This window comes from Equus caballus, chromosome 6 (assembly GCF_041296265.1).
Source record: "Equus caballus isolate H_3958 breed thoroughbred chromosome 6, TB-T2T, whole genome shotgun sequence".
NCBI classification, from domain to species: Eukaryota; Metazoa; Chordata; class Mammalia; order Perissodactyla; family Equidae; genus Equus; species Equus caballus.
In genome coordinates, this window is record NC_091689.1 from 18,227,638 (window position 1) to 18,246,524 (window position 18,887).

An 18,887-nucleotide genomic window follows, 5' to 3' on the forward strand; every position below is an offset into this window, starting at 1 on the left:
TTTGATCGAGCCAGAGAAGCAAAAGGGGCTGAGGCTGACGACTTAGGGTTGCTGGTATAAAGCAACGGGTGACACACACAGAAAACTTCCCAAATGTCAGATTCTTCCCTGTCAGAATCATCTTAAGAATAATAATTAATTAAGAATAAAAATTAAGTACGTTCTGAGATACTTAGAATTTCTTTGTGGGATGACAAACTGCCATCAGAAATCTGAGGCATTCACAGAATAGGGGAGTAAGAGCAGACTGGAAAAGGAAAAGAGATTCTGCTTAACATTGATAGTGATTAAGGTTTCCTAATGGGATTATTAGGAAGATGATCTATAAGCATTTAGAAAAGAAAGTAGTAGTCAGTAGAAATCAGCATAGGCTTAGTAAAAAGGTCAGACCAAATTAACTTTATTTCATTTTCTTATCTTCAGGTAATGCGAAAGAAGTAGTATATTCTTATTTTATCAAATTATTTAACCAGAAGTCTTTTGCATATGATTTGGAAATAGGTGCATACGTAAGTGGCTGAGCAGCCATGCCCAAAGATGATTAGCAGATCATTACTGAAAGAGCATGACGAGTAAAGCATGATAGGCTCCATTCATAGTTATTTCCTTTCAGCATTTTGGTTAATGATTCAGGCCTTGGGAGGCGTACCTATCAGATTTTCAAATAATACAAATATGAGGGCAGTAGCTGGTGTATTGGATGTCCTTCAGAATCCAGAAGTACCTCCACAGTGTTGAATGATAGGCTGCTAATGAGGTTAAATTAAATAGTGAGACGAGGTAAAGCTCTCCTTGCAGTGTCATTCAAAGATCTGGCTTTGAATGAATGATGTGCTATAATTGCAAAAATCCTTAAAGGTGGCCTTGGACTACATTAAAATTTGCAACATTTGTAGGAAAGTGGTGGTCTAGTGTCTTCTGCGCTGTTCCATTCTGCATAGTGTTGGAACATTAGCCCTATCTTTTTAGGAGGATAGTTCAAGAAGCTGAGTGGAGGTTTTCTGGAAAAGGCTATTTAGGGAAGACAAGCAAGCTGCCTTGAAAGAGGAGCTTTATGTGGAAGAGAAGTTAGGATACTGCCTGATCTGCAGTGCAGACCCAGGACCAGCAGACACTATGGTGAAGCACTGTTTGTCTCGTTATGAAATTTTCTAACCGCTGTCTGATTCTGAGATCTGCTAGTACTGCATGACTGGACACTGGAAATATTTAAGGCGAAGCAATGTGATCATTTGGTGAGAAGGTTAGAAGCTTGTGAAAGGGAGAACTGTGGATTAGATGATTCTTTAGGTACCATTAAATGCTGATGTCCTATGAATCTGCTAAGTAATCTCCTTGAAGTATATTTCTGATCATAAATACTTGTGTTTGTATAGCTTTTTATAGCCTTGATATTTTTCACATAGCCTTAATATTCTACTTAATATTCTCCTTTGTTGGTTAATTAGCTATAACTCTTTGTTTTGAATTTTAGTGGTTCCTTTAGGACTCAGAGTATATACCTTTAATGTACCGCAGTCTGTCTTCAAGAGATATTGTACTGCTTCACAGATAAGAACCTTACAACGTTGTACTCCATTACCTCTCTTTGAGCTATTGTTACCACATATTTTTGTTCTACATGTGTCATAACCCCAGAATATACTTTTGTTTATGCTTTAAGCAGCCAATTATCTTTTAAAAACATTTTTTAAAATAATAGCGGGAAAAATATTTTATATTTATCCTCATAGTGTATGTACAGATTCTTTGTCTGTAATGTTTTTTCCCTCTGGTTGCTTTTAAAATTTTCTCTTCATTGAATTTAAGCAATTTGATTCTTTCATGCCTTGGTGTAGTTTTCTTCTTGTTTCTTGTGGTTAGGACTTTTTGAACTTCTTGGATCCATAGGATTATACTTTTTGTCAAATTTGCAGCCACTGTGTCTTCAGTGCTTTGTCTGCCTTTCTCCTCCTGCGGGTCCTGCAGTCACACACACTAGTCTGAGTGCAGCCATCCTGTCACTCACTGCTATGCTGTCTTTTTCCCCTCTCTCTGTGTTTTATTTTGGATACTTTTTAATGCTCTGTCTTCATGTTTACTGACCATTTTTTCTGCGGTGTCTAATCTGCTGTTAATCCCATCAGATGTAATTATTGTTTTAGACGTAGTTTTTGTTTCTGAGTTTTTGATTTATGAGTCTTTTTTTATATCTTCCATACCTTTACTTAACATGCTCATTTTTTTCCTGAACGTACTGACTATAGTGATAATAACTTTTAATGCCCTTGTTTAATAATTTTTTTATCTGTGTCATTTGCAGGGCTTTTTCTGTTGATTGGTTTTTTTCCTTGTTATTGATCGTGATTTCCAGTTTTGATCCTTTCCAGGCTTGCTTTTAAACTTTGTTAGGCAAGACCAAAGCAGAGTTTAGTCTAAGGCTAATTTTGTATAACAACTGAGACAAAAACCTTTGAGTGCTCTGTTGATGCCCTGTGACTAGGAGGTCTTCCATAAGGTAGATGGGAACAAGAAGTATTTCCAGCCTTGTGTGAGCTCTGTGGTTCTGTTCCTGGCCTTGGGTTCTTTTCTCACACTCACATGCATGTACTTATCGGTTCTCAGCTAAAGAAGTGAAGTGAGTCTTTGCAGATCCCTAACACTCTCTTTAGTGCAGCTGTCTCCTCTCTGGTACTCTGCCCTGTGAATTTAGTCTCCTTGGCCTCTGCAGCTTCCCAGCTCTAGCTCTGTCTCCTCAACTCATGGAGACCACCTCTTCTGCCTGGCTTTCCTCTCCCTGTGATGTGGCCTGGAAATTCTCTCCGGGCAGGAAGCTAGGGCAATTGTGGGGTTCACGTCATTCGTTTCCCTTCTCTCAGAGATCACTCTTCTGTGCTGCCTGAATTTCAAAGTTTAAAATTCATTGTTTCATGTATTTCCTCCTGATTTTTAGTCTTTTTCATGGGGGAAGGTAAATCTGGCCCCTGTTCCTCCATCTTGGCCGGAAGCAGAAGCTCTTGAGTGACTTTTTATTTGTTGCTAACATTTTAGCTTTACATTCAAAGCCTCTTTCAGCTTCATTTTCTGCTATCACTTCCTCATTCCCTCCATACCTTTTCTCTCACAGACCCTATGCTTCTTCCTCTCCTGTATATCCCGCTCAAGCCATTCCTTTTCCCTGAATCTCCTTTTCCCTGCTACTTGCTTATCAGTGTCTCTCCATTCTTAAGGTCAACTCAGGTACCTCTGCCATGTTGTTTCCCTCCCACCTGAGGAGGAATTGAACCTTTGCTCCCTGTTCTGTTTCTACCATAATAACATTGTTTTCAGTGTTCAAGTGTACATGTTGTACACTTGCTGGCCTTCCATGTTGAGCACGTTATGTCCATCCCCATGAGAACACACCCCTGCTAGATAAAGTGTTTAACAAATATAGGTATGTTATATTTGTTTGTTAAAATGAGTTGTTTTTCTCCTCTCCCCCAAAATCAGGCTACAGAAGAAGTTTCCAAAAATCTGGTTGCCATGAAGGAAATTCTGTATGGCACAAATGAAAAAGAACCACAGACAGAAGCAGTGGCACAACTCGCTCAAGAACTCTATAACAGTGGGCTCCTTAGCACCCTGGTAGCTGACTTACAGCTCATTGACTTTGAGGTAAGAAATGAATTTCTTGTTTTTCGAAAACAGTGCCTTATTCATAGTCTTTTTCCGTGTGTTCTCTTCTTTGAAACATCTTAAGATTCCTGCCCGGCTTGGCTCAGGGGTTACTGACCTGTAAGCCTGTCCAGGCTGCATGCCTAGTTGGTGGAGCCAGGGCAGAGACTCAGAGGTGTCTCAGGCTCAGGCCAGGTTTTCTTCCCCCTGTTTCACTGCATTGTGTATGAAGTTTCTTAGGTATTCATTGTGCCCTTTCATTTAGGTTGTATTTAATGAATAGTTACTGTTTTACAGAATTCACTCCTCCTTGGCTCTCAAGGAATAAACAATCTAAAAAAGACCATAGAATGTTAGAATTTTCAAGGTAGATGAGATCTTAGAGAACGTCCAGTTATGTCTTGTTTTTTTTTTTTACCCGTTGAGAACTCATTATAGCAGAGGTCATATGTATTTTGTTTGCTTGGCACTGCTTTTAAATGTTTAAATTAGGATAACATTTAAGTAGTGGGAGATTTTATACAAAATTTTGAATTTCTGGCTTCTCTTGAAAAATTCGACTCTGGCAACATTGGGCCTGTAGTCCTCTGTGGCCCCTGAGCTGGAGCAGAGTAGCAGCTACCCCATGATGCAGGGCGTCCCACAAGGGTGTGCTGCAGATGGCACAGCTTGCTTTTCTGTCTCAGGGCCTGCATTACCCATTTGCATCTCCTGCCTGACCTTGGTAGGTATTTGAGATTATTGGCCAAGCTTATACAGTCAGATCATGCCATGTTGGAGATTTAGTGAATTGAACAGTGAAAGTAATGGTTATTGATACCAGACTGAATAAACTAGTCTGAGAAGTGTGTCTAATAATGAAGGGCTCTGGCATGGTCATGAGCGGTCTCCTCTTTGACTCTTTGTCATGGGTGTGCTTTCTTTTAAGCCCCAGTGTTTATCATCCTGAGTGAGTGGATGTCTGTGCAGGTGCTTGAGAAACCACAGGACAAAATAACAGACTTATAGCCAGGTTCAATTTTGGAGAGGGATGGGAGGGTGTGGTTCATATGTTACTTGAATATAATATTGATAATAAAAGAGAACTAAAATTTATTTCTATCCTAGATAGATCCAGACAGAACTGGTATTTCCATTTATATAGCTGATTTCATGTATTTTTAATAGTGTATCAAATTCCAACAATAGCAATTTTTATTTCCTCTGCAAAGTTGGGAATGTACTGAAACATCTAGTTCTTTCTCCTTTGTCCACCCATCCCACTCCCCAGCCTGGACACTGAATTGAATATTCACTTGGGACTTTAAAGACATAAATTAAAAGAAGTGTATGCCCTTGAGACTTGTTCTTGGAGGTTGCCATACTGCTCCTGACCTAACCTGGTCCCCAGGATGATCTCTGTTGCTGGAAAGCGAGTGTTTTACTCATTCTGCTGCAGGCTTGTCAGCCTTGTAACAAGTAGCCATTCTGAAACATCCCTTGGGGTGCAGTTCTCCATTTGTTAATTTCTTGTGCAACTTTCTGATTGTAAGGTTCACTGTCTGACAGTGATGTCCAGCTGTTTTGTTTAGTGGAGTGCAGTGGTATAATTAAGTTCTGATCTCTAAGCCGCTGCATCATGTGATATTTGGTATCTTCAGTATTAATCTATACAAAGTCTTTCCTGAATAGACCTAGTTAATAGGAGGGTATGTCTACTGTAGTGCCGTTAAAGCTCAGCTTCTTACAGAATTCCTTCATTTTTATATTCCTAGAAGAGTACAGTTTCTTTTCCTTCCAACACTGTAGAAGGAAAGTATACATGTTGTTTACAATACAGCATCCTGTTTGAAGCTGCTTGTTTCATTTGGGTGGGAATGAAATCCCTGAATATCATAAGCATATAGCAAGGATTTGTTGTTCATGTCTGAGTCAGCATGATTTTCAGAGTTAGAAATAGTGGAAATTATATGTAGTAGGATTTCACTTCATCAATGCATTATTCATGTTAAAAATAGTATACTATTAAAACTTAGAATTTGCAATTATAAATGAATAAATAAAGTAAGAAAATGTGATGTCTGAACATTTTAAAGTCAAATATTCATTCATAATTAGAAATATGCAATGCCTTGATTTAAGTTTATTTGGGAGGGTGGATGGGAATTTTGATATTTAGTCAGGTAAATATTTTAATGATTGTATTCCTAATAGGGCAAAAAAGACGTGGCTCAAATTTTCAACAATATTCTCAGAAGACAAATTGGTACAAGAACTCCTACTGTTGAATACATCTGCACCCAACAGAATATTTTGTTCATGTTATTGAAAGGGTATGTACGATGTACTAAACTTTATATTTTCAGTTAAAAAAATAAAAAGGAAAAATGGTCTTGAGCAAAAACAGGATGGTGACTGTGGGAAAGCATTTTCTCTAGTTTAGTCAGCTAATATTTCCGTAGATCTTGAACACATTTCCCTCCTTAAAATTCAACCTGTGAGCTAAATTGAATTTGAAAATGCCCATGGGAGTTCAAAGGTAGGTGAATTGTGAGCCTTTAAATTCTCAAATCACAGATGACTAAAGAAAAAAGTAAGTGCTTTGTGGTCTTATTTCTGTTTTCTAGGGTTTAGAAGGTTTAACTGTATGGATTAGCAGTTAAATCATGTATTTAAAACTGTCTTCTTTGGACAAGATGCACACTGTAAGGCAGTGAAAGCTGCCTAGTAAACGGAGCCTGGATGCTCTGTAGCTTCAGTTAACAAAGTCCACGTTTATGAAGTACAACACTTTGCTTTTTACCTGTGTGTGTCTACTCACTAACCCACTTAATTTAGTAATTCACAGTGCATCTTCCTGGAATTACTGTTGGACTAAGCAGGCACTTATGTTTGGGTAGTCTGTCAGTTTGGGGAAAAAAACCAAATAAGTCTAAAAAGTGAAAAAACAAATCTTCTCCTCCCTTATCACTGAGCCTCCCTGACTGGCAAGGTGACCTCCTCTCGTTTCACACCAGAGTCTTTGCCGCCTCTGGGTATGGTGAGCATCTGTTTGTCCCAGCATTGGTGGGGTTCTTTTAAATTGGCGGGCGAGCATTTTACTGGCATGACTGTTGGCGTGAATCAGCTCGCTCTCCTGCCCCTGGCTTTATAGCTTGCCTCACTCTGATTCATATCTCTGTGGTTTAACACTTCCCCCAAGTTCAGACTTGTTTAGACAAAGCGTGAGTCAGTGCGTGTGTTGGATGCCAGCATTCTATTTCCTTCTTTCTATTTCTAACTATCTATGTTGCTTCTTCAGATGTTGCCATACAGAATTTTTGGCATCTGATTTTTTGTTGTATCAATCCAGAGTGTGTATGTAAACATGTAGTGAGTAGTCTGAAATTTTGGCGTTCTTAGAGCAGCTTCCAGATGCCTTTGTGTATTTTTAAAGCCAGTATTTCCCTTTTCCATAGAAAGCAGTGGTTATTAATATTCATAAATTAGTTAACTCTGTGTTTTCACTTTAGAGTAGCCAGGGGTATGATAAGAACGTTGTTAAATGTCATGTAAAGTAAGACTTTTGAGATACAATTGAAAGAAGCAATTTAAAGCTCTATTCTGATCTGGCCAGAGCAGAACCTCAGCTAGGAGGAGAAGCATGGAGAACACATTTGATGTTGGGATCCAACAGAACCGCTCTCTCCCACTCTTTTTAGCCTTTATTGTGGAAAATGTATGTAAAACTGGAGGGAATAATACACAAACCCTTTCCTACCCCTCCCTAGAGTTAGCAGAGGTGAGCATTCTGTCGTCGTTTCATCCATTCCTTGCCTCCTTTTTTCCCTCCTCACATATAACATCGCTTCAATACATAATACATAAAGGATTTTTAATGTAATCACAATACCATTTACAAACCTAACGTTATCTATAGATAATTCACATATGTTCAGATTTCCTTGATTTTCACCAAAAATGCCGTTTTTCAGTTAGTTTGTTTAAATCAGTTCCAAGCAAGATCCACAAACTGAATTTGGTTAATAGGACTCTTAACTCTCTTTCAATCTGTAATAGTTCCTGCCGTATCTTTTTTTTTTTAATACAATTCCATTTATTTGTTGAAGCAACTAGGTCATTTGTTTTGTAGAAAGAATCACATACTTTGGATTTGTATCCCTCTTGTTTTACACGTGATGTGTGCCTCTATCCTCTGTTCTTTTAAATTAGTGATGAAGTCTAGAGGTTTGATTAGATTCAGATTCCGTTTGGGTGGCAGGAATTCTTCATGGATGGTACTGTGTACTTCCTATTGGGCAACACTGGTTGTCTTTCTTCTGATAACGTTTGGATTGATCAGTGGACACAGGTGTTGTCGGTCTAATCTGTCCATCATGAAGTTCTCCATCGACCCTTCACCTCATGGTTTAGTATCCATTGAGGATCATCCCTTGGATTCAAATGGAGAGTTCCTAGTTCTGTTATTCCATCTCAGTATATTCAGTATGTTTCTTTCCTTATCAAAGACTTCGTTATCCCAAAATACAGTCTGTCTGGGAAAGACAGAATAAATGCTTGATTCTTTCACTTTATCATTTTTTAGTATAATTAGGTGGTGCCCTAGTCAATTCCTTAGAAGAGCAGTGAGTGTTATTGTGTAAGCATCATTATGAACTCAAGTTTTGGGGTTTTAAAAAATATTTGATGTGTCTCAATCCATTGCGGTCGTTTTGTCCAAATTTTTATTTCCAAATTGCCTGCCCCATTTGGGCCATTGGGAGCTCCTTCAGGATGGCTCCTATGACCAGTTGGCAAGACCCCATCCATCTTTGACAGCTTCCTTCCTCTCTGGTACAAGATGTCCCTTCCTCATTTTGTATGGGTTCCTGCCTCAAAACTGGCAACAGCCATTCTTCAAGGAGCCCCGTGAACTACCTTTTAAAATTTTTGTATTTTGTTGATTAATTAGTTTAGACTCCTTTCATACTATGTGCCTATCTGCTCAGGCTATAAGTACTTTGATGTTAGACATTTGGGGGAGTTATGCTGCCAATATTAGTATGCATTTGGAAATAATCTTGTTGCTAGTGTTAGACTGCATCAGGAAGCAGACATTTTTTCACTGGCAATTTAAATGTTAATGTGCTCTCCACTCTAGTGCTAACAGGTTGTACAGCGTAACTGTTTGCCCTGTACTTATTGGTTTATGGTTTAATCATTTAAGACAAACTTGACAAACTGCCATCAAAACCTGCCCAACTTGTTGTACCAAACTGTCTTATCCTTGTCTTCCTAGTCTCTGCCTATTAAAGATCAGCAAAAATGAATTGTATCATGAGGCGTTTTGTGAACAGAGGTTTTGGTCATCTAACAGCCAGTCAGCATTCTAGCTGCCAGACCATAGGTGATACAAAGGAATGCCGTTTTGATCTTGTTGAGGATCTGTGATGAGCGTAGGTACCACAAAAGGGTAATTCCACTAGGTAGCAGTTAGTACTGCAGGATTTCAGGGGGTACATATGGGCTTCGTAAGGCAAGGCTTGCTAACAGAGATGGACTTAGGATGGAAGTTCCAGATGGTTTAGAGTTTGCATAGGCAGAAAAAAGAGAGTAGGTACAGGACAGGAATGAGCACAGTGATTGGCAACAATAAGGAGATATGGGAGTGTTGTATGGCAGAGTGGGAGATGGTGCTGTGCAGAGGGGCAGAGCTGATGAGGGCCTGGACACGAAGCCCAGCAGTTTGTCTTTATTCGATTAGCAAGAAGAAATCGTTTTAAGCTCCTAAACTAGAAATGCTGTTGATACACTTGTGTGTTGGGTAGATTTGTTAAGACAGAGCCTGAACAAAGATGCAGGTTAGGGGACACTTGCAGTTCTCTAGGTGTGAGTTCATCCAGCAGTGGGAATGGATAAAAGGAAAGGAAATTAAGGTGTTTCAAAGAACTATTACCAAGGACTAGCGAGACTGAAGATGGGAAGATTGGAAGTAGATAAAGAGGTGGGAGGTTTAGAACTGCGCTGTCCAATACAGTACCTACTAACCACATGTAATTATTTAATTTCAAATTAAATAACATTTAAAATTCAGTCTCTCAGTCATACTTCCCAAATTTCAAGTACTCAGTAGCCACATGTGGCTAGTAGCTACCGTAATGGCCAGCACAGACATAGAACATTTCCGTTATCAAAGAAAGTTCTCTTAGACCTGTTTTAGAGTTGTGTATCTTTAACAAAATAGTGATGCCAAATCATAGAAACAAGGAAGCAGAAGGTGGGGGGGTGGGTCTAGTTTGCAGGGGGAGATGAGATTTGATTTTAGACACAGAGAGTTTATGGTAGATCTTTACCTGAAGTTGTCCGGAGGCCACAGAAGATGTCTAACATAGTTCAGGAGTAGACATGAGTGAGGGAAATTTAGGACTCATGGTGGGAACCAGGAGATGCTGTGGGCAGTCACTTGCAGGCCGGAGGCAACGGAGGAAAGACCTCAGCCCTGAAAGAACTAGGCACAGTCTGAGGGGTAGAAAGGAGAACTGGGAGAATTTTTTCTTCTTTTAAAGAGAGATGCAAAGATCAGCACTCTCGGGACACTAAGTAGTAGAATTTGTGTTAGGAGAAGAGACCTTTTAGCCAAGAGAAGGTCTTTGCTAGTAGAATGTTGGGAAATGGAATTTGATTGCAGGAGACTGAGAGTGGCAAAGACATTAAAGCAGTGCATGCAGCTTGAAAGGCAGTGGAGGAAAAGAGTGATGTGTTTGAGCAGAATGGCAGAGTCCACCCTGAGAGGTTGGTGCATATCAGAAGGGAATATGGCTGAGGAGAAACGAGGTTTTCTTTTTGCTCACAGGGAAGGGAGAGGTGAGAGATGCCGAGATGAGTGCAGAGGAAGGCTGTGTGGAGAGCTGATGCTCAGGAGTCCCCGGTGCTCCCGGGAGAACCCCTAGGGCTTTCCTTGACAAGACACTTGGGAAGCCCCCAAGGCCAGCCTTTCAACTTGATAGGGTTTATGTGTTGCCAAGAGTCTTGAAAGTACTAATTTGGAGTATTGAATTGAAACAAAAAAATATAAACGCTGTGTTTTTGATAGACTTATTTAGATACTACGAATTTGAGAAACTATTTTGTTTCGTCTTGTTTTTTGATTCAGCTTCTGGTTTTTCTGAAGTGTTGAAAGCACCACATGTAAAACTAACCCCTATTTGGAGGTGTGACCCTAAATACTTCTCTTGAAATCTTTTAGCTTAAATAATGAACTAATGTTCACACGCTCATCCTCGTGGCTGTTATCTTTCTTTGGGTTCAAGCAGTCATCAACGTGTGTGTGTGTGTGTGTGTGTCTGTGTGTGTGTCTGTGTGTGTGTCTGTGTGTGTGTCTGTGTGTGTGTGTGTCTGTGTGTGTGTGTGTGTCCTCTAGAGTGGTCCCCCTGAGCACAGATTCTACTGTGAGAGAGACACCTTTTGTAACCTGCCCTGGTCACTTAGGACATGCCTGAAACTTCCTGTTCTAAACATTTGAACTGTTCAGTGTTGGAGTTTTAAAAGAGCAGTTGTATTTGTTTTTTCTTTTTGCAGATATGAATCTCCAGAAATAGCTCTAAATTGTGGAATAATGTTAAGAGAATGCATCAGACATGAACCACTTGCAAAAATCATTTTGTGGTCAGAACAGTTTTATGATTTCTTCAGATATGTGGAAATGTCAACATTTGACATAGCTTCAGATGCATTTGCCACATTCAAGGTAACATAAAAACTACAGACTTGTGAATATACTTGTAAGTCAAACTAACAGGTGTGTTGTTTTTCCTAAACCACCTCTACCCTCCTTGACTATACACGGCTGCCCTCTAGCGGGAAGAGAAGATATATTTTATATGTGTGTGAGTGATTTAGGTATGTGTGGAAGAGTCACAGCTTAAACAGGGTGGAGAAGTTAGATTCTAACATTTGTCTAAAAAACGAAAGTCCTGTGTGGTCAAAAATACACTTTTCTCTTTGGTTACCCATCAAGTACAATATATAGATATACAGTAAATCTGACAACCGGGTTTTTCTCCTATGTTGGAACATACTGCAGTTTCTTTGGTTAAGCACCAGATGAAGTAGTTGGCTTCTTGTTAGGACCACAATAATTTGGAATACATATATCTTTAAGTACTCGGACCACATTTAGGACAGAGGTTTCCACATTGTGGACATCCCTGGGGAACAATGGACTTACCTCTCCCATCTCATAGGTGGGGCAGGGTGAGAGGTCGGGGCAGAATCATCTGCACTAGTCAAAGCATTATGTGTCCTCCCATCTCTGTCCACTTTATCTCCCTGTTGTGTATTTGTATAAATTAAATACACGTATGTTGTGTTACCACTGTACAACATGCACATTTGTGTTTTGAATTGCAAGGTTCTGTGCTGCTTAAGGTATACAAATAAAGCAATAATCTCTATTAGTGTTTTTCACAATGAGAGTAAGCCTTTATATGTTGCATTCCCTTATAAAATGTCTGACCTTCTAAGTGAATATTTAGAACTGCTATTTTAAAATAATCAGAGTTAGTATGCTAACCTGCAGACTACTGTGTTCAGAAACGGTAAACACCATTACAGTGAGAAGTGGCAAATTTTCTGGTGAGGGTTCAGTTTTATGATTATAAAGAGCTCCTGAGATAATGAGTACATGCCATTGTCTCTGGGTAAAATGTGTCCCTCCGAGCAAATGAACACCCTTAAAATAGGATGAAAGCCTGGGGGACCTAGCCATTAGGGTTTCACATTAAGTGAGAATAAAGTAGTAATGGTGGGAGAGGTGCCCAGGGATTTATTTTCCTGAAACCATTAAAGAAGATGTCCGAAGCCTTAGGTGAGAACTCAGATACTTGTATTCATGTACAAAGCACAATGAAATGAGTTTGAGATTATAACGTAGTGGTAAATATGAAGTCTTGGGTATCACTGCACTTGGTGGGACAGGACCTAGGGGACGGGTGTGCCCCACTCAGAAGTAGCAGACCTGTAATGAAGGGAAGTGTAGTGCACCATGTGGAAGAAAGCTGTGGGCCTGAGAGTGGCAGCACTCTGGGAGCAGGAGGGTAAGGGACGAGGAGAGGAGCAGCAGTGTGTGGGACAGTGCACCGACCGCCCAGCCAGTGGAGGACATGGATGGCGTGCTCCTGGCACAGATGGCAGGACAAAGAGGTGAGAGAGATGTGCTAACTACATGCCAGAAATGTGACTTGCAGAATCTGACAGTCTTCACTGGCCTTGCTGATAATTTCTCTCAGTAGGGTTACTTGTCTGAATTAATTTCTCACCCAGGAGAAAACGATAATGATGGCGTCACTGGGTTAAGCAGCCCTGTCGGGTCATGGTAGCCAGATAGGGAAAGGCTGGGCAGAGCCAGGCAAGTTGTCTCCACCTAAAGCAAGGAAACTTTAAAAAGCAACATAGGATTCTAAGGATGAGCTCTAGAAGAGAGAGCATTGAGAAGCTGGCTTAGCTTCTGTATCTCAGCCGCTTCTGATCACATAGAAAGAGGGGAGCTAAAGAGGCCCCTGAACAGAGAGCTCTCCAAGAAATAAGAGAGAGGCCCAAACGAAGATAATGTATGGAGAGGCCCAGACCTTGCAAACAGACCGGAGCCACCTCCTCACCCTCCCTAGAGGAAGCTCCACTGCGCAGGGGACAGATGGCCAGGAGCCGTCTCACAGCCTCGCGCTGAAGGCGCTGACCAGGAGGCGCAGACAGCTGCCCCTCCTGGTTTGCTGGTGTCCTCTTTGCAGAGAATATTTCATAATGGGAAAGGAGACCAGATCCACGGTTCGTGCTTTCCTCTGAGAACGTGACCAGCAAATGCACCCTGTGCACAAAACCTGAAACAGATGCAGCTCATCCCTAACCCTGAGTTTAAAGCCCCTGGAACAGGTGCTGAGTCTTAAAAGGAAATGAAAACTACTTGCTCTAAATGTGTCAAGATTCATAGCTCAAATGAATGGGTACTGAGACAGTTACGTCAGTAGCGAAACTTTTGTTAGTGAGGTTTTTTGTGTGTGTGGTTTTTTGGGTTTGTTTTTTTGGGTTTTTTTTGAGGAATTACAGAGATGGCAGGGGCATCAGAAGGCCAACAAATATATTTCCAATTTTCCAGAGTAAAAGAAGGTAGATTCCCCAGAGAGGCTGGTGGAGCTTGGAGCTTGATGTTATCCCTGAGTAAGGTTCTAGAAAGTATTTCTAAAGAGATGATTTCTGAGCACTTTGGAAAGGAAACCGTGTACCCACAGCCAGCATGGATTCACTACGAGTAAGTTCAGTCACATTCATCTCTTAGCTGCCAGTGGGTCAGAGGCTCAGCGGCGTGGCCGCCGGGGTTCGCTGCCCAGCTCTGCTGCTGATTTGACTTGACTCTTCACCAGCTGAAATGTGGGTAATAATACTAGTATGTTAGGGTTATTGTGCCACTCACAGTATGTGTGCAGTAAATGGTAGCTGTTAGAATGATTTGTTTGTGACAATGAGGGTATGCCAGATGTTGGATAATTGTACAGATCTATTTCATGGAAACAATGAAACGATGAGGAGCTAGATGAATTTTCAGCATAGTGATTCACAACTAATTGAATGCATAAAGTGCTTCAAAATAGATTGCCATCACCCTGAGAGAAATTTCCAGTGGATATCCACTGGGCTTTGCCTCCACTCAGTCCAGTTGAACATTTTTATTAATGACTTAGATGAAGGGTGACAAGGCATACTTATCAAATGGGTAGGTGATAGCCACGAAGGGAAAGATAGCAGATAGCAGTGGTCCTACAATAAGGCTTCATAAAGATCCAGAGAGGCCAGAATATAACAGGATGAAATTGCAGATAACTGAGGTCTTCCACTTGAGAGGACCCAACTGTATAAATGTGGGGGAGGAATAAAGCACAATAATAACAGTTAACACTAAATGTAATAATTACTGAAATGTAGGTAACTTCTTATGATACTCAAACAACCCTATGAAGGAGGTACTGATATTATCTCCTTTACAGATAAGGACACTGAAGCCTAGAAATGTTGAGTGAAGTCAGACAGTAGATGGGGAATCCAGAGTTTGAACCCAGACAGTCTGACTACAGAGCCCACTCTGAGTAAACAAAATTCTGAATACATCCAGTAAAATTAAACAGTATGATGATGCTGCCACAAGGCTACATGTGACCACATAGTGTGTGACCTAAGGAGCTGTTGATGGTCTCACCCCACTATAAGCTTATCAGGTAACAACACATAAATGTGTTCCATTCTAGGCGCTACCCTTTAAGAGGCACATAGACAAATAGATGACTTTCAGAAGACAGTAGATGGTGAGGGGGACTCAGAACCTGTCATTCGAGGAGTGGTTAAAGGGACTGGACGTATTTAGCCTGGAGAAGAGAAGACTCGGTAGGGACTTGCCATGAGAGCACTACTTGGATTTGAAGTGGGGTCCTGTAGAAAATGGATGAAACCTATTTCTGTCAGCTCTGACAGCTTCTGGAAATAACCTGGGGATAGGATTTGACTCTAGCACAGGAAGGACTTTCTAAGTCTAAGAGCTCCGAAGGTGAACCACACGGTTAGAAGAATTGAGTTTCTTGTCCTTGGACATAGTCAAGCATCAAGTGGAAAATTAGGCCAATCAGCTTGCCAAGGCTATGTGAAAGGAAGCCTTCTGGATTAGCAGCATTTCTTCAGGGATTCCAGGACTATCTTATCACGTGATGTTTTGGGCTCAAACTCTCGTAATTTTTAGGAATCTTTTTTAATTCAGCCCACCCTAAAAGTTGGCTGCTCAATCTGCTGGACTTGGGAGATGATCCCTGGCCTTTCTCCAAGTTATGCCAGGGCCTGGGTGTACTGGACTTTAGACAGGCGGGAAATCAGGAGTCCTGTTCTTCTCCCTGCCTCTGGCGGACTAACAGCTCTGCTGGTCTGGGACCACATGCACCCTGTATCCTTTGCAGGTGGCTGACCAGAGGCTACTGCATGACCTTTTTCTTTCATCTTCCATTCTTTTGGTTTCTGTCCCCCACACCGTGGTTTGAGCTCTCCAAAGCTCCTGGCTCTAGTCCCTGGAGTAAAGTTCCTTCTTATCTCTCAGTAGATTGAGGCTCTGCCCAAGTCCGCACCTCCCTTTTTCCCAGCTTAGTGTCAGCCTTTTTCTTGGTGCTGGCTCTCCACAATTGTTCGTTTCCTACCAATGTTTTATTCTCCCTCCAGGCCCTGGCATGGCCCTTCTTAACAAACGACTTCCATCCTCTCATGCACTGGAGCCTCGTCAGAGCACCTCTTTTCAATCTCTCCTACCCCAGGGCCATTAAGATTTGATTCCTAGATTGGCAGTGGTTTCCTGAGTGTCCTGGTCTCTTTAAACTAGATGATAACAAATAGGATCTCCCATAGATGGGGAGATGTTGGAGGCTTTCCTTTTCCTGTGTTGCCAAACTAGGAGCCTCTTGCTCCTACTTGAGATATCATTCAGAGTAAATAGTCACCTTACTCAAACCTTCAGTAAAATTCTGTTGCACAACGTGGTTAGGACCTTTGCTTTTTGGAGCAATACTTTCTACCTGCCTATTCCTAAGAATCCAACCCCAGTTGAGAGCCAGTGTCTCTGAGACACCCTCCTTTGGCACTCTCTTCCGTCAGATTATGACAGAGTGGTGAGTGCCGCACTGGGTTCCTTTCGCTGTCCTTCCTCATATTGGCCTCAAGAGTGATTTAGCCACAAAAAAAGTATAAGAGATACTTAGTCTCACATGGATCCTAACACACAAATCCCTTAATCTGCTTATTCATTAGTTCATTCGGTTCTTTCCGCAAGTCTCTAGGAGCCTGCCCTGTGTCGGGCACTGTTCTTTAGGTGCTGAGGTTCGGCAGTGACCATAGACAAGCCCTGCCCTTGAGGCTCCTACGCTGGGAGACCGCCATAAACAGACTGCACTGCGTGTTAGAAGGAGGGGAGTTCTCCTTAACACACACGTTTACTATGTTCCCTTAAAGTTCTCAAGTTTCTCTCTCCCTTACATCTGACCCTGTGGACCAATATACTAAGATAATATAAATCTCCTATCCTTGCCATCTCCTCCTTCCCCATATAGAGAAGCTTCATGGCACTTCTTTCCACATTCTTGAGGATACTCAAAATAGACTCCAGATTTCTGATTTTGCCTGTTTAATCCCCAAGGGAGATTGGGAAATAGTTGGGCAAGTCTTTCCTGGACATACGACATACCCTGCCCAGCAGTTTGAACACCTGTAAGTCTTTGGGGTGGAGTTAGAAGCCATTTTAAAAGCATGCTTTGAGGACTGCTTAATGTGATGTTTTCCCAAACATGTTCCCTGATTGTGTTGGTTCATTCATTTATTTAATAAGACTATGCTCTTACTATGTGCTGGGCACTGCATAGGTGCTGGAGATTCAAAGATTAGTAAAAATAGACATAACCCTTGTATTTATAGAATTTACAGTCTGGCATGAGAGACACATTAATCAGATAATCCCACAGATGTGAAGTCACAACTGTGATCATGCTTTCATGCCAGTGACCTGTCAGGAGGGATCCCTACGAAGTGATACTTGAGTCGAGGTCTGAAGGTAGTAGGTAACTGGGCTGAGGGCAAAGTCTGTGCAGAGAAGGCCTTTCCAGGCAGGATGTTAACAAAGTAGGCAACAGAAGAGCTCCCTGCAGAATCTCTCGAGACTTCAGGGATCCCCATGAGGGAACCAGAGCTGTAGCGCTCTCTACGTCTGTTTGACCATAGGACATTTCTTAGAGCACTTCTCAGGACCAGTATAACCCTCGGACACACTGCAGGAAACACCAGTTCACCATACCCTGGGTAACTTTCACATATAAACCTTAAGAAAACAAGTCAGGAAAAGTTGCTTCAGAGGAAGGAGATTATTGGCATCAACCTGTCCAGTAGGCAGCTCTAAAGTGCTACTCATTAATTCACCAGATATTGACTGGCCATTCCTGCTGTCACATGTCCGCGTTCTCATTCCCACCTGGTGAGACCAAGGCTGGTCCATTGCTAACTTCCAGATCCTCAAAGGCAGGGACCACATCTTTTTTGTTTGTAACCCCAGCACCTAGAACTTTACCTGGCACATGGTAGATATTTTCTGAATGAATGATCCTTGAGTTCTTCCAGGAAAATCCATGGGGTGAGGCATAAGCTCTGTTTCATAGTTATGCAGAATTGGACTCTAGGGCATACTGATTTTTGATTCTACATTTTTGCAGCATTATTCTGCTTACTTAGAAGTTAATGTTTATAATATGATGGGGCTTTTAAAAAACATTCTATGTCTGTAAAAGATTGCATTAGATATGAAACTGTAGTTGAATTTAGGAGGAAGAAAATGGAACCTCCAATACATTTTCTAATAAAGGAAATTTCCTCTTTCCCCACCAGGAGCAGTACTCTATTTGACATTTTACCACAGCTGTTTACTTTTATTTCACTTCAATTCTTTATTCCCTTTGTTTGAGTTGGTATTTCCCTTGCCTTGTATGTTGTTTTTTTAAATTTTTCCTTCTAAGAACTGTAGACATGGGACTAATCATAATCATTAAATCACAATTTTAAGTTATTGATTGTATTTATTCTGATATAGAATCAACATTTTTAATATGATTCATGTTCAAATGTTTTTAAGTATAGTCATTTTTAACATCAGTTTTTATCAGGTAAAATGGCGTGGAATGTTTTAGGATTCTCTTTTCTAAAAGAACCTGAATGCAAAACAACTATAAAAATATATTTTTCTTTTTTTAGGATTTACTTACAAGACATAAATTGCTCAGTGCAGAATTTTTGGAACAGCATTATGATAGAGTAAGTACATGAAATATTATTCTGAAATAGAAAATTGTAATTTTTGTTACCAGAAATGAAAGATTTAAATTAGATTTTGTGCCAGAATATCTTTTTGCATGTGTAATGTTTTAAGATGGTGCTAAAGTCATTGCTGTACTGAAATGAGCTATATAGAGTGTTCCTTGGTCAGAAGCAGACTTTTTTCTTTGATTGACACACTGCCCTTTGCATCTGTTCTTGCTTTAGGAGAGGAAAATAAAGCACTTTGCTGCTGAATGATAATATACAGTTAAGATAAAAGGAAAATTATTATCTGACTTCCTAACTCTCCCTTCCTTTCCGTCAGTTGTTCACATTCCTGCTGCTTACAAATAGCGAGAAAGGGAGGCAGCAGCCGATAGGATGAGAAGAGCGCTAGCCTAGAGGAGGCAGGACCCAGT

General features: G+C 40.9%; 1 protein-coding gene across 5 annotated transcripts in view; it reads left to right on the plus strand.

Annotated features, from left to right (window-relative positions):
• Window positions 1-18,887, plus strand: part of CAB39 (calcium binding protein 39) — an 83,319-nt gene that overhangs the window by 54,094 nt on the left and 10,338 nt on the right. For all 5 annotated transcript variants that reach the window (XM_070270645.1, XM_023642533.2, XM_070270646.1 and 2 more), the window contains 4 exons: window positions 3,472-3,636; window positions 5,830-5,948; window positions 11,173-11,341; window positions 18,406-18,465. In XM_070270645.1, the coding sequence (XP_070126746.1) occupies window positions 3,472-3,636; window positions 5,830-5,948; window positions 11,173-11,341; window positions 18,406-18,465 (513 nt within the window). The remainder of the gene's footprint in view (window positions 1-3,471; window positions 3,637-5,829; window positions 5,949-11,172; window positions 11,342-18,405; window positions 18,466-18,887) is intronic.